Here is a 15,479-nt window from a genome sequence, read left to right on the forward strand (position 1 = left end):
ATGTAGAGACTGAATTTACAAGTCTAATCTTTGGCTTTATTAACCCTTATTAGCCTGGTTGCTCAATAGACAGATAAGTTTTCAGGCTTACTTACAATTTAATTTCCTTCTATATATTAATCACAGGCCATACTTCTGTTTAGATTTCATAATCCAGATTCCTTCACACGTGAAAATGACCTGCATATTCAGCATCCTGGGAGAGAAACAGCGGTCCTGTTTGAGAGGGAACAGCAGTCCTGCTGTCTGAGACAGAGCAAGAATTGTTAGTTACTCCTTCCTTGCAGGGAGCCACAGGTGTGATAAGAGGAGCAGGTTTATATACCTGCAAATAACTTCCTTTGCCTTAAGCTTACAGTGAAGCTAGAGTACGAAAGGCAGATACTGTTTTTCCTCCCCAGACTAAGACACATCTCTGAACCTGAGCTAGAAGCACTCTGTCTATTTGCTTGTGGTTATTTCCAGACCTGCTGAAGGCCTAGAAAGTGCAGCTACTGAAACACACAGTTGCTGATTGAGGCAGAGGTTGGTGCACCAGGAGACAAGTTGTTGGAATAAACACAGCTGTGTTTTTTTCCATTACAGTGTTCTCATTTACTGGGTCAGTCAGCCACATACCTTGTCTGTGCAGAGGTACAGGGTAAATATGTGTCCTTGGGGAATTCCTAGGACTGTAAGATCTACTCTTGAATTCATCTTGGATAGGGTTCTCCAACATTTAAATCAAATAAAGCTGTGGTTATACCTTTTACAGGGAATGGTTAGAGCTTATTAATAGTGAGGAAAACAACCTGCTGTGGAATATACAGTCAACCTTTGTAATCAATGGTGCTTTCAAATGCCTAATTGCTTCCAATTCTGCCGTGACAAGTCTTCAAGTTGTGCTCCCCAAGTTAAGGTTTCGGATAAACCCCTGAGTTCCCTGTAAAGACTTTTCCCTTTGAGGAGAAGAAATTTTTTATCTGCATTGCTGTAATTGAGAAGGTCCTGAACAGATTTTTTCATGCTCCCATGTAATTATCAACTCTGGGCAAACCTGCAGCCACAAAATACTACAGTTCAGGGTTTCAGAGGGAACAGTGGCCTTGTTTCCAGGAGAATAGCCTGAAACACAGAGACTGCCCACAGGCAGCGAAACCCAAGGGATGGAGCAGCTCCAGGAGGCAGCTTGTGTTCCAGCACTGGAGCAATTTCCACTGCTGCACTGAGTTAAGCTCATCTTCACTGCTAGGCTTAGGTTGGCTAACAGCCATCTCTGACCCTGATTTCACTTCAAAAAGAAGTCATAGTTGGACTGATTTTGAAAGATAGTATTTTCTGTATAGTCATAGGGTTTGTACTGGGCCAGCAGAAATGTCTGCATTAGATTAGTACTGCTGGATCCCTGGTGGTGTGCAGAGCTCCAGGCCAGAAGAACACCCTCCTGGCTTTAGCATACAGGCAGATCTACTTGTCACACACCAACAGCACAATAAAAGGATTTGTTCAAGCCACAAGATGTAAGGCTCAGTGGAAAAGTAGCCTTGAGTTATCTGGATGCAAAAGAGAATTCAGCACCTGTGGCAATGAACAAAGTTGGGCCCTGTTATCAGCTTGGACTGGTGCCACCAGAGACAATCTGCCCATTTCCAATGTGCCATTTCAGTTGAAGCTGTTTGGACCTGACCTGGGAGTGCAATGCTGGGATTACCATCACAACAGGCTTGGGAAGCAGGGCTCCCTTCCTGAAATTCACTGTAGTCTTTGCAATAAAACTAATCCGATTGTATCCTCCAATTCCCTTTTTTGCAGCACTGCTTGGGAGACACACACATGACACGATCAAATTCTCTTTTATGGCGTCTTGTGTACTAATGAGCATCGTCCTACTAGCACTTCCCAGGGTGAGGTGGCTTCCCTAGTTCCCAGGTAACCCAATCTTTCTTTCCCCCCCTTTTTTTCAATTAAGCAGAAGTTAATTTCACTTGTATGAACCGCTAGCCACATTCTCCTCCCAGGTACTGATAAAAATGCAGAATTAATCACTTGCCCACAAGTGCTGAGTGGAACCCCCAACTTCTTCATATACAGAGTGCAAATTTTCATCAAGCAAGAATGCATGGCCATTTACTGAAGGGGTGAACTGAGGAGTTCAGAGTGCAACAGAGGTTTCCTAAGTGGAGGGAGATAAGGTAAAAAGAGCTCTCATTCTGCCAAGGCACAGATTTTTATCGTCTTACAAAAGCAAGCAGCTGAAAAGATTCCAGTCACGAAGCATTGTGCTTCTGTGCTTTGAGAACGGGTTAGACTGCCTGCTGATTTGTGCGAGACTGACTACTGGATGGGATCCAGGATGAAAACGAGTTCTTAAACGGGTTATACCTACTGCTATGACTTACAGCCATTAACAGATGTTGTAGTCTTTTACATACCTAATTTTCGGTAGGTTCTTCTTGTCATTCCCTGCAAGGGAGCCAGAACATGTACAGGGTGCAGCCATATTCAGCCATCAGCTCAGATAACATTACCTTGAAAATCCTGAATGCAAAAAAACCACCCCCACTAGATTGGCTCGATGTTGAGTGGCAGAGGTAGTATTTTATTTTTTGAGCATCCCTCCTCAAGGACACTAAAGAGTTTGTAAAACATCACTAAACGAAAACAAAACATTGCCAACAACAAAAATGCAAACCTGCCAAAAAGTAAAACACAGCAGCATTCAAATATTGGAAAACATGAGAGCTAAAGTGCTTGAGATAATTTCTTAACTATGCACAGTCTGAAGTCAATCTTCCCCATATAAATGCTATTTTTCAACAGCACCTGCCTGGCTGCATAGGTTTCTTCACCAATCTATGGCAGGGTAACACTACTAAGCCACAGCCATTACCCGAAAGGGCTAGGAGCAACATATTTCTTTCTATCCCTCATACTAAAAGTAGGTTAATAAATAATATTCAAATAAACACATTTTAAAGTTCAGGCAGCTGAAATCAGACTTCAAGGAAAGTGTATGGATTTCCCATGCAGTGAAGTCACTAGCATGGCCTGAAGCTGAACAAAGCTTTGGTGGGATTTATAAAGTGCTGTCTTCTAGTGTTTTATGCCTGTCTTTAGTGTTGTTTTTTTCAAACCAGCACCGGGGTTGTGAGTTAAAAAAATTCTGAAAGAGCAGTTTTCAGCAGATGCTGGAGCCAGACAGACATTGCACAGTGCACACAGATATATAAAAAAAACAAACCCCAAACCAAATCAAAACAAAGAAAAACCAAACCAAAAACCCCCAAACCCTAACCCAATTATGGCAAAACCTTTCATCCTTAAAAACAAACACCCACCAAGCACCAAGAGCAAATCTGAAAGCAACATCTGCCTCCCAGTCCCCTGACTCAGTCTAGCAAGGATGGTTACTACATGATACAAGCTCAGCAGCAATGGTTGTGAGCCTGAGCCTGCAGGCACTCAGTGCAAAACTCTCCCAGCGTTCAGCCCCATGGGAGTGATCCAGTTTTCACCGAAGCCAAAGGCAGCGCCCTACAGACTTCAGCAGACTTTGGATTGGCCCCATAATTTGAGAGCAGGAGCAGGACCTTGGTTTACAGTCGCTGTTTTTCTATCCAGCCACAACAGCCACCCCCTGAAATTCCTGAAGGGGTTTTCAGTCTTCCCCTCCATGCATGCATTTAACATCCATTACAGTTAATAGCAGTTACACATGCATATCGATGGGAGAAAAGTCCCAGTCGAGAGGAATTACTGGTAGTAAGAAAAGAAACCCAGTAGAAAGGCTGGGAACTGCTAAAGACCCAACTCCCTTGAATAAATCCATTTCCCCGTTTAACCAGCCGGCATCTGCCTGCTGGCCAGTAATGCAGGAAGCTCTATAGTGTGTGTTTGTGTGTGCACAGGTGTGTGACACGCGCGCGTGGGGTGAGCGAACAGGTGGCATTCTGCAGCGCACGAGCCTGTCGGCAAGCCACCTCCTGTCCCAGCATCCCAGCAAGCGTCTTGAGCGCCGGCCGTTGGCGCTCTCACTTGTGAGCTGTGGTGTTGTAATCGTCCTGCGCCATGGCCGGCACGGAATGGTCTATCCTGAACTCTTCCTCCAGCCCGCCGGGTGCCTTCGCTGAATCTCCCCGGGCTGCAGGTTGGTGACTGTCCGCGCCGCCCCCCTCCAGCCCCAGGATCTGTCTCTGCACCAGCTTGGAATAAAGGCCTCCTTCTTCCATCAGCTCCTTGTGCGAGCCCTGCTGCACCACGCGGCCCTTGTCCAGCACAATGATGTTATGTGCCTTCTCGACAGTGCTCAGCCTGTGAGCTATGACAAGCACCGTGTGGTTCTGCAAGTCACCATAAATCGCCTGCTGAATCTGCGCGGGAGGAAAAGACGTTAGTGCCCGAGCGTCACTGGCTCCGCTTTGGAAGGGAGAACAGCAGCTTTGTGGTCTGTGTTAAGAAACCTCTGGACAGGAGATCTGCTCTCCCCGGGCTATACAGAGACACAAGACTCCCTGCAGCGCTACCAGCACTGGCATGTCCGTCCCAGCTGCTGGCTCTGGCTGTGCAGCCCAAAAGCCCATCTTGGGCCAGCCAGCCCACAGGTGTGGTGTGCACACAGGTCTGATCCTGCAGGCTGGGTTCTTGTTATGCTCAGCCCCAGATCTGAAGGCCACACGGTGTTGGCATGGACTGCAGGAAGCCAATACCCAGTAACTGCAGCTGCTCAGAAAAGCAGGGCTATTTCCTGGGTGTAGCAAAGCAAAGCAAGAGAGTGGTTCTCCAGCCACGAGGAACATTAAGGTCTAAAGGCAGGTAGATGGCCACCAGGCACATGGCACATTGAGACCCCTGGCTAGCCAAAACCAGCCCCTGCCTGGCATCAGACACCACACGTGGCTGAGGACCTGCAAACCAGTGAGCTGCTCCAAGATCAGATGCTGGCACTGCCCCACACCATGGACCAACAGCACTTGTCCTCCAGGACCAGGAGACACATCCTTGTACCTCAATCTTGACTTAGCTTTCCCTCACACCATTAAACCAGTGAGGCCAAACTGTTACTGGTAGAGCTGTTTTGTCATCACATCCCAGCTCAGTTCACAGAAACCTCAGGGCCTTTCCTGCAAGCATGGCTTCTGTGATGCCTCAGCTGGCATTTTAGCTCAGGCAGTCCTACTTCCCCTGCCGTAGTACCATTTTTTAGGGTCTTCCTCTGTATCCTGTCCTAAAAGGCTGCACACAGTTGCTGTATGCCAATTAACACTTTCCATGTTTAACAAAGATTGGCAGAGATCCCCATCTCATCAGGTTTGTCAGACTTTGGTGGCTGTGAGCACAGGACTATTCCCTTCTTGGTGGCTACAGCAGTGCTGGAAGCAAATTCCTGCTCAGGAATTAGTGTCCTGCTCAAACCTCTGGTAGCACCATGTCAAGACTAAGCTTGTGCACAGGCTGGAAATTGAAGCTACAATCTTTCCTCCAAACCAACCACCTCTTTGGCCCAAACACTCGAGTCACCCACTCACCGCATGTTCGCTCTCTGCATCCAGTGCGCTCGTGGCTTCATCCAGGATCAGGATGGGGGGGGTTCGGATCAAGGCCCTGGCAATTGCCACTCTCTGCTTCTGGCCACCTGACAGCTGGGCTCCTTTTTCACCTGCCTCTGTTGGGTCAAGGGAGAGAAGAAGGGATCAAAATAAAAATTAAGAGCTGCCGTCAAGTTCAGCTCCCAGCCACAGCATCAGCATGGTGTCATGCTTTGAAGCAAAGACCAGCTGAATGGTTTCTGCTCACTTGGCAGAGCAATTTAAGCGAGTTAAACATCACGGAGGCTGCCGTCCTTCCTTCCAGCAGCAAGTTCTCCACTGTCGTCCCAGCGTCTGAGGGACTGATGCTCATAGAAACAATGCAGAAAAGTCCCTGAGCCTGGGAGAGCATCCAAACGCTGAGCCCCCCTCCCTGCCCATACATCATTGCAATCTCTCCCTGCAAGCTGGGCTCTGGGGGGTGGGCAACCAAGGCAGCAGTGAGGGGAAACAGGGACCTCTCTGCTGGTTCCCATAAACACAAACCATGGTCAGTCTGACCTGCCTCCTCACAAAGTCCCACTTTCACAAACACATCAGCTTTTATTACTATGGATTTATCACAAGTTTATTTTCTTCCTTTGCAGGTGGGGCGGTACACAGCTAACTGCTTGTGTTCTTGGCTTTTCTCCTGATCGCTGCACTGAAAAATGGTGAAACTGCCAGTACCACATCTCCGTAACACTGCCAGGCACCGGGAGCCAGACTGGTCTGGATGGGATGGGGGACACTCACCCCACTGCCATACAGCAGCAGCAGAAACACTGTCCTGGGATGAGCTCAGAATTCTTGCAGCACCTCAGTCACCCCAACAGGCAGCCACAGTGCTGCACCTCTCCACGTAGCTGCCAGTACACCACCATCAAGCTGCCATGGACATGAGGACTTGGGTCCATCACTACCTGCCTGACTTTCCACACAAGGGGAGAGTCTCTGCCTTCCCTGGGCAATGCTTTTCCAAGTGTAATTGGAAGGATTTTGGTACCTGTTTGGTAGCCATCTTGTAACTCCGTGATGAAGGCGTGCGCGTTTGCCTTCTGGGCAGCCTGAACAACCGACTCAAAGGAGGCTGAAGTTAAGCCATAAGAAATATTATCTGCAATAGAGCGGGCAAACAGCACTGGCTCTTGGCTCACCAGGGAGATCTGCAGAAAGGAAGGGAAGAGCAGGGGGTCAGCAGCAGAAGACACCCCAGCTGGCATCTCGGATCATTGGCATGTTACTGCTGGGTAAGGAGTCAAGCAGGCAGAGCCCCACCATTAATCCAAGATATAGAAGGACCTTCGTGTGAACTTCCAGTGAGGATGGGGTGTCTGGTGGCAGCCCCAGCCCAATTTGCATTGTCTGCTGGGGAGCCATTTTGCAGGAAAGAAACCTGATACAATGCTGGTATGTTGGCATCTGGGATGGGCTTTCCCCTCCAAGACCCTGCCATGGTTTTGCTCCAGACCTGTCATTCTCGTCACTGTTTGCTCTTCCCAGAATGGGAAACCAGTTGCTGGGACAAGGCAGGCTGGAGAAACCCTCCCAGGCTCTTGTTGATTTTCTGTTCAAGGCCACTAAACACGCTTGGGCCACATGAATGAGCCCTCCTGCATCTTTTAAACCAAAATTAGCAAGTTAGGGACATAGCTGCCGCAATTCCTTAATTGCTTAGCAACAGCCTCCCTGTCCTACCTTACAGCTGTTGCTGCTCACTCTCGCATTCAGCCTGCTTTGTCAAACCCTCAGGATTTAAATAAATTGAACCCTCCAAATTATTGCTCAGAACCGGCCACAAAGCGAGCCAGCGGGACAGAGTCATATTTTAATTGACTTCTCCCCATGCTCCTAACACCACACCAGGCTTTCTAAACTGAAAGACTAGCTTGTCTTTTAATTTTTGCTCAGTACAGGCAGGGAATGTAAATTATTTCACACTAACTTTGGCTTTCCAGCCTGTCTCTGATCAATTGTTTTCAGGTTTCCCTGCTGACTGGTGAAGCCATTCGCTTTGGGGGCAAACAAAGGCGGCAGTTACTTGCAGAGGAGATGAAGGCTGATCTCTGCTGACACACAGATGAGAGCTGAGGGGCCCGGACCCCTCTCCTAAGCAAACCACTCAGCCCCTCTGGTGCTCCAGCTGCTGCCAGGATCCCGAGGTTTAACTCCCCATTAACTGAGAATTACTTTAAGATCTTAAGGTAGAAAGTGCTAGATGGTAGCAAAACTCTTTTTCCAAATCAAATTTAGATGATAATTAATCCAACAACCAAACTCTTAGCTTCTATTGCATTGGCCAAAAAATACACAGCAAAACATGTTTTTGTTCTGTTTTCAGAAGGCATCCCCCTCCCCATCCCTTCCTCTTCCACCCCCACAAATTATCTGAATTCATTTCCTGGACAATCTCCAGCCTCCAGATTTCTGGACATTTCAAAAGCTGCCAGATCAAAGCAACATGCAGCACTACCATTCATCCCCTCTGATCACAGCAGGCGATAGCTAGAATACACATATCAGTCCTCGTACCACTGAGTGCAGGTACTTGTGATCGTACATGTTAATAGGACGCCCGTCCAGCAGCACCTGCCCGTCTTGCAGAGGGTAGAAGTTCTCCAGGATGTTGACACAGGAGCTCTTCCCGCTCCCTGAAGGACCCACCAGCGCTGTCACTTTGCCGGGGTGCAGGGTGAAGGACACATTCTGCAACATGGATGGGAGAGTGTGCTCAGGTCCTGGCTTTTCCCAGGGTGCTGGAACAGCAGCTTGGGCACTAGGCAAGAAAGGTAGCTAAAATCCAGCCACGGTGACCTGCCACCCTGGTGACGTGCCACATCACCCATCTCTCCTGCCTCTGAGGAAGCAAAAGCCTCCAAAATTGCTTAAAATTTGCCTGCTGGTGTAGCAGGACCTCTAAAAACTGCAAAGCAAACTAAGCTTTTTGCTGCTTCCCCCTGCCTCATGACTCGAGCCCCTCTCCCATGGAAACAGTCCGAGGCAGTTTGGCACAAAGCCACGTACCACGCTGATGTGTTGAATGCCTGAGCAGGGAACAAGGGTTTTATTAATAAATCTCATTCCTTGTAAGGAAGGCCAGCCCTAAACACCCACTGTTCTTTATAATGTTTTCCAGTGTGCTGTTAAGCCTGCCCTGACGCATCTCCAGAAGGGCAGCTGATGTTTCCAGTGGGCTGGGGGTTGGTTATTGCCATGATGGAGAAGCAGCACGTGATACCTCATGGCCAGCAGCACTCTGCACCTGTGGGGCTCACCTGGAGGACCTGTGTTGCAGAGCGAGTGCGGTAGGAAAACGTCACGTTCCTGAACTCCACCTTCCCATCCACGTGGTCTGGAGCCAGGGTCCCATCATTCACCATCGTTGGCTTGCGGTCAATGAACTCAAACACCTTCTCGGCAGCTCCCACTCCCTGCATCAAGCCGCTGTAGACAGAGCCGACAGACTGGAAGGGAAGAGACAATGGTGAGACCCTCACATGCGATGGAGAAGTCAGTCGGTGCCACTCATAAGGAGAATGGCAGAAGCATTCCCAAGTCTAGCATCTGACATTAACTACAGTCATCAGACACAGGAAAAAAGCTCTTCCCCCTCTGCAGGGTGTGGAGGGAACATATGGACGTGGCCAGGGAAAGGGCATCTAAAAAGATCTTGTGTATGGATAGACTCAGAGGGAAACAGAAGAAGGAAACACATGGATTGGGAAAAGAAGACATGTGCCAGGAGATACACGATCCAAACTTCCATCAAAATCCTCCATTCATCTCTTTTTGCTCAAGACCAGAAGCTCCCCAACCCAACGGCTGAGCAGAGTTCATGTGTGGCAGCACATGGCACCAGCCCCTGCGGGTGGCTGGCTTATTCCCTAGCACACCTGGTGGTTTTACCCTGGCAGAGGAACAGGGAATGGGGGTTATGGTCAGTTCATCTCATGTTATCTTTGCTGCTCCTTCCTCCTCGCACTTTTCCCCTGCTCCAGCGTGGGGTCCCTCCCACAGGAGACAGTTCTCCATGAATTTCCCCAATGTGAGTCCTTCCCACAGGCTGCAATTCTTCACACATTGCTCCAGCATGGGTCCCTTCCATGGGGTGCAGCCCTTCAGGAACAGACTGTTCCAAACTGTGTCCCCATGGGGTCACAGGTCCTGCCAGCAAACCTGCTCCAGCCTGGGCTGCTCTCTCCACAGGGCCACAGGTCCCACCAGGAGCCTGCTCCAGCACAGGCTTCCCAGGGCATCCCGGCATCCCCCTGCTCCGGCGTGGGCCCTCCCCAGGCTGCAGGTGGATATCTGCTCTGCCATGGGCTCCATGGGCTGAGGGCACAGCCTGCCTCACCGTGGGCTTCACCACAGGCTGCTGGGGAATCTCTGCTCCGGCGCCTGGAGCCCCTCCTGTCTCTTCCTGCGCTGGCCTAGGGGGCTGCAGAGTTGTTGCTCTCACATAGTTTCATGCCTCTCTCCAGCTGCCATTTGTTGTGCAGCTTTTTTTTTGCCCTTCTTAAATGCATTATCCCACAGGTGCTGCCACCATCGCTGATGGGCTCAGCCTTGGTCAGCGGTGGGTCTGTCTTGGAGCCGGCTGGCACTGGCTCCATTGGACACAGGGGAAGGTTCTGGCATCTTCTCACAGAAGCCACCCCTGCAGCCCCACCTCTACCAAAACCTTGCCACGCAAACCCAATAAACGTGCCTCAAATGCAGAGTAGCTCCAGGCTGGACCCTTCTAGAGAACTGTTTCACAGATGATAAGGCTGTTCCCTGCTGGAATATGGTCGTAGTGGATTTACCAGTGCTGACTGACGCTGGCTTCCCTGGACTAAACCCCCATCACATTGGCTCTTTTCAACACTAAACCCAGAGCTGCAGAACAGCTCATACTGAAACTGCCCCTCTCATCAGGAAGGAAAAAAAACCCAAACCCAACAAAATACACACCAAAACCACAGCCTGGAAACACAACCAGAGCCTGCAGTCATCCAAACAGATGGTGAGAGCTGGGTGAGCTGCCTCCAGCTCCGCTCTGCCACTGCCCAAAGGCTGAAACACTGCCGAAAGCACGCTTGGCTGCGAGGAAACCTCAGCTTGACAATTTCTGCCTTGATTAGCCAAACTTATGCCTTTGCAAGGGGAAAGCAGCCCTGGGTGGGCTCTACCATCCCACCCACAATCCCATCTTGCTAACGCGCTGCCAATGCAGCAGCTTGCAGTCTATTCCAGGGAAAGGGAAAAAAAAAAAAAAGTAATATAATTAAGATTTTAATGAAGCCTGAAATTTAACAGGCAGCTTTGTAATCCCTGCATCCTTCATGCCAGGAAATGTGCTTGGGAGGCAGCCAGGACTCTGCTGTTCAGTGGGGCCAGCCTGACCCCTTTGGTCCCAATTGCCTTTCTGGGGGACGACCTGCTTCACATTCAGGTTGCGAGGCCACAGCAGGAGAGGAGCAGGGAGCAGAGGGGAGGATCAGCCCACCAGTGGGCAAAGCCACGGTGCCAAGGAAATATGTTGTGGGAAAGTCAACACTGGATCTGGCCCTGTGACTGCCCTGTGACCTTCTAGAAGATAAACATTTTCCTGACACGGGGTAGCCCAGAAGGATAAAACACTCACCTCCATGCAGTCTCCTAAGACAAACTCGTAAATGATGAAGGATATCAGGTTTCCACTTGTCATCTGCCCTGAGATCACGAGGTGCCCACCATAGTAAAGGATGCTGACCTGGACCACCAGGAGGGTCAGCTGAAGCAAGAAAACACCCCAAAATCAGCAAGGACAATTGATATTTTGGTACATTTGTGATTACTCACACAATAGCCCACAATTCATGCACTGACATTTCTTCTTTGAGCCCCAAACTGAGCATCCCCAGCAGCGTGCAGCTGACAGCCCTACCAGCGAGCATGGACATGAGAAGGGAAAAGCAACTCAAGTACATGGGCTGATTCGAGGAGCTGGGCTGGCATCTTTCAACAAAACAGAAGTCCAGAGGGGCAACAGCCAAAGAGGGAGAGTTTCTCTGAAATAACAAAGCATCTCATGAACTAACGTCCTCAAGCATAATCATCTACGTTCAAACTATCCAAAGCATGCAGTCACCTCGCCACTAAAATAAACTTTCTGTTATACGTGTGACACATTTTAATTTAGAACACAAAATCAAGCCAAGAGTTAATGCAAAAAATCGTCCTTGCATGTATAAATCCGTGAAGCATAACCTCAACTCTTGCCTGAAATCAGCGTGTGGGGGGTACCACCTACTCTAGAAAGAAGACAGATCAGCTCTGATGTGACAAATACCAGCCCCTGCCTTTATTCAGCTGGTTTTGTTCCATGCTGCCTAGGTGCTCAGAAGAGCAGCGATGCCCTCATGCTCTGTGCGATGTTTGTGGGACAGGCTGTAAATTCACACGGCCAAAAATATCGGGGGAAAAAAAATCTTCCCCTATTGCTCTGTCATGATCTGACCTTAAGATTTTGCGTTCTCTCCAAGAAAAACTCTACTAGGGCTGTGCTGAATCCATCAGCTTCTTTCTGCACGAGCCCTGCAGGAGCAGTTTCTGAGGGGTTGTACCGCCTTTGACTCAGCAGGGTCCGTGCTGACCCAGTTCACACTCCGGCTTCACCTGGGAGACCAGGAATGATGCTAAAAATGCTCCGATTTTGCTTCCAGACTTGGGAAGCCATAAAGTCTCCCACAGCTTCACGAGGGCACCATAACTCACAAGCCCTTCACCAGAGGCTTCCTAGGTCCTTGAATGTGCAGAGATAAGGGCAGCCTCATGGCAGGGTTTTGTACAGCCTGTGTTATCAGTTGGTGCAGGAGAAATCCCAAACTATCTCATCTTAAATGATGAAAAAGCATTTTGGGAAAAAAAACCAACCAAAAAACAAACCAAAAAAACCCCCACCAAAACCCAAACAAACAAACAAAACCCCACCCCAAACACCAGCAGTCTCCCCCTGCCACCACCCACACGCAGAAAATCTTTGTTTCTGAGCAGAAGCTCAACCAACGCCGCGGCTGTTTCCCAGCCGGAGCCCTGGAGATGAGCTGGCACAGGCACGCAATGCAGCAGCCCAGAAGCATGGGGTTTTCCACGACCTTGAGCAGTTATCAATTATATTCTTATTTGCAAGAGAAAATAGACTGTTCAGTGGCATGATGCAGTGCTGCCCTAAGGGGAAATGGAATATATTTTTTGATGGGTGAAAAAAAAAATAATAATCAAGGGACAAAGGAACACTGGCAGTGGACATCAAGGCTGGGCTCACCCTGCAAAGCTCCCTGGAAGTGGAGAAGAAGCATGTGCACAGTGCCACCTGCATTTTTGGATCCGAAGCAATGTCCCCAGCCCCACATAGGGAAGCCCTGGCACCAGCCACCTACCCCACTGGACCAGACATAGTAGGTGTAAGCCATGGCCTCCCGCTTGTTGAGTTTGTACACCTGCTGCAGCTTCTGCCAGTACACGTTCGCCTCCGCCTCCTCATTGGCAAAACTGCGGACAGTCTTCATGGCGGAGATGGTCTCCTCGGCAGTGTTGTTTGCCTTGGCCAGGGCGTTCTGCACATCCTTGGAGAGCTTCTGCAGGGAGTGGGGGGAGGCAGAGGGGGCTCAGCAGGCACTGGGCTGCCCATGGCACATCTCCCCATACACCCTGGGCTCTGCTGGGCTTGGGAAAAGAAGGTACAGTGACATTTTCCAAGGCTATGGGCAACAAGGCTGAGCACTGGGACACCGTGCTGGGAGGAGAATGGATTCATTGTGCTGTCCCCGAGGGACCTGGGTCACAGGAGGTGAAGTGCCATCTCCAGGACCAATTGGGAAGCCTGCAGCAGAGCTGCTGCCCTCGGTCCCGTGATGGGACAGGGTTAGCCTGGCCCAGGAACCCTTCCAGGACTTTCCAAGTCAGGGACAGGTCTGGTGACCAAGGGCAGCTTCACTCCTCCCACAAGTGCCTGACCAGCAGGAGGACCCACAGCTGAGCAAGGACCCTTGTTTTGGCAGCACCTGTGCATGCTGCGCCCCAGGCCCGGTGGAGACCACTCATACCTGACACAGGGACCAGCACTGCGGGACTTGCATGGCCCATGGGATGTGGCATTAGCCACAGGGAACAGCCCTGGGCCCACGCTGACCCCAGACGGAGGCAGGGAGCTTGGCACTGGGTTTAACCCCCACCAAGTCCCTCCAGAGGGAGGGGAGGAATCACAGGAGGACAGGCAGGTGAATATGGGCCACCCCACAGCCAAGCTCCCTCTCCTGTCAGACCCAAGATGCTTCCACTCCTGAGCATGAGGCAAGGTAAGAGCCAAGGCTATGCTCCTCTGCCCATACAGTTTAATGCTGCCTTCCTGCCCCTGCTGTTGGCAGCAAAGCACTGTTGGCAGCATCAGTCCCACCAGCTCCAAGGCCACCCGCAAACTCCACAATAACTTCACCACGGGAACAGCCCAGCATTGTGGCATACCATGGCTGTGCCAGCTGCTACTGCCTACCTTGTAGTACTTCCCATAGACATCAGACACCAGCATGATGATGGGGAAACCCATGAAGGTGACGAGCGAGAGCTTCCAGGAGAGGCTGAACATGAAGAAGATCACGCCCGTGGCTTTCACCACATTACGCAGGAAGATGTTGATGTTCTGGGAGACCAGGTCGCTCACAATGGTCGTGTCCGATGTCAGGCGGGAGATGACATCCCCTGCAGCAACAAGGGGTTGGGGAAAGGGAGAGTGGGGACATGTCACTATGGTAGGTCCCATGTCCTGTGCCAGGAGACAGACAGAGCTCCCCATTCAACCCAGCCCCTTGCTGGGGGTCTGAAAGGTTACATGGAAGGGGGGTGACTCTCCACTGCTGTGGATGTGAAGCAAAAAGAGGAACCTGAATTGCTGCATGCACAAGGGACACGAAATGCACCTGAAGGCATGAGCTACATCCCTGGGTCACCATGGATGCTACAGGACAACAAAGGGGATGGCAGCAGCACCGTGCACCAGAGGGCACCCCGTGGGCACACAGATGGGCAGCAAGTGCATGGGTGGAGCATTTGCTGGGCTGCTGAAGACAAAGCTGTCAACCCAACTCTGAGTTCATTTCTAAACGGTGTCAGGAGCCCTCCAGGAGCTCACCAGGGCCTGCTGGCACCTTGTCCCACCATCCCAGCAGGACCAGCCAGGGCCAGACACAGCATGCCCTGTGGAGCATGAGATGGCTTTGGAGAGGAATGTTAGGGTTTGGAGAGGGCTGTTAGGGTTTAGTCATGTGCTCCAAAGCCTGGAGCTGATCCAAGTGACCCTGAGGACATGGGTCCAGCTACTAAGGGGTAAAGCTCCTGGGGTACCCTTTGGTGGAGCTGAACATTATAGCCAGCAAAAATCACCCTAAATTCCTAAATACTTGGCCTGTATTTTTTATACTTTGATATAAATATATTTTATACATATATATATATATATAAACAAAAAATACTTAGAGTCCAGCTGAATTCCCACGCTTTTGTGTAAGGCCAGGGTTACCCATATCCCACTTACAATAACATGTCTGCTGTCCTCAGCTACCAGGGCACTGTGCAGCGATTGCTAAATACGGCAACAGCCTCAAAACTAAAAATACCACCAAGATGAGATTAAATGTGTGAAGAGTTACAGTGGGCTGGGACCACACCGGAGCGGCACAGACCGGGACAGGACTGAACTGCAAGCAGGGGAAGTGATAAGCACACCCAGCAAGCTTCACGCATCTGAGATCTCCAATGCCTGGAGCAGAGCCGGAGAGCAGCTGACCAGCAGGCACTGACGGGAGGTATAGGAGGAGGAAAGTAGGTGTTTTGGGGATGAACGGAGATGAGCATGTCAGTCCTGGGACTGCTGGATGTCAGGCTGATTGGTGGCAATGGGACATCCTCGGGGTTGGG

The 15,479-nt window shown here is 50.3% G+C and overlaps 1 protein-coding gene across 2 annotated transcripts; it reads right to left on the minus strand.

The window, feature by feature from the left end:
- Positions 1 to 2,551: 2,551 nt before the first annotated feature.
- On the minus strand, positions 2,552 to 15,437 carry ABCB9 (ATP binding cassette subfamily B member 9). Of its 2 annotated transcripts, none has more exons than XM_080370219.1 (8): positions 14,059 to 15,437; positions 12,947 to 13,144; positions 11,170 to 11,298; positions 8,819 to 9,007; positions 8,076 to 8,249; positions 6,550 to 6,709; positions 5,505 to 5,641; positions 2,552 to 4,349 (listed from the first exon to the last, which is right to left on the minus strand). In XM_080370219.1, exons 1-8 carry the CDS (start codon positions 14,356 to 14,358, stop codon positions 4,011 to 4,013), a joined length of 1,626 nt encoding a protein of 541 aa, XP_080226345.1. In that variant the 5' UTR covers positions 14,359 to 15,437; the 3' UTR covers positions 2,552 to 4,010. The 2 variants fall into 2 exon arrangements, with proteins under 2 accessions (XP_080226345.1, XP_080226346.1); XM_080370220.1 differs by having other exon boundaries at positions 12,947 to 13,232; positions 14,059 to 14,144.
- Positions 15,438 to 15,479: the final 42 nt, after the last annotated feature.

The sequence above is a fragment of the Falco punctatus genome (assembly GCF_963210335.1).
Source record: "Falco punctatus genome assembly, chromosome: 1".
Classification (NCBI taxonomy): Eukaryota; Metazoa; Chordata; class Aves; order Falconiformes; family Falconidae; genus Falco; species Falco punctatus.

Excerpts from the sequence above, each read along its gene's own strand:
- ABCB9 (XM_080370219.1), bottom strand. The coding sequence starts at position 14,358 with ATGGGGAGCTCTGTCTGTCTCCTGGCACAGGACATGGGACCTACCATA. Across the intron at positions 13,145-14,058 it reads TCTATGGGAAGTACTACAAG|AAGCTCTCCAAGGATGTGCA; the intron begins GTAGGCAGTAGC and ends CACTCCCTGCAG. Across the intron at positions 6,710-8,075 it reads ACAAGTACCTGCACTCAGTG|ATCTCCCTGGTGAGCCAAGA; the intron begins GTACGAGGACTG and ends TCCTTTCTGCAG.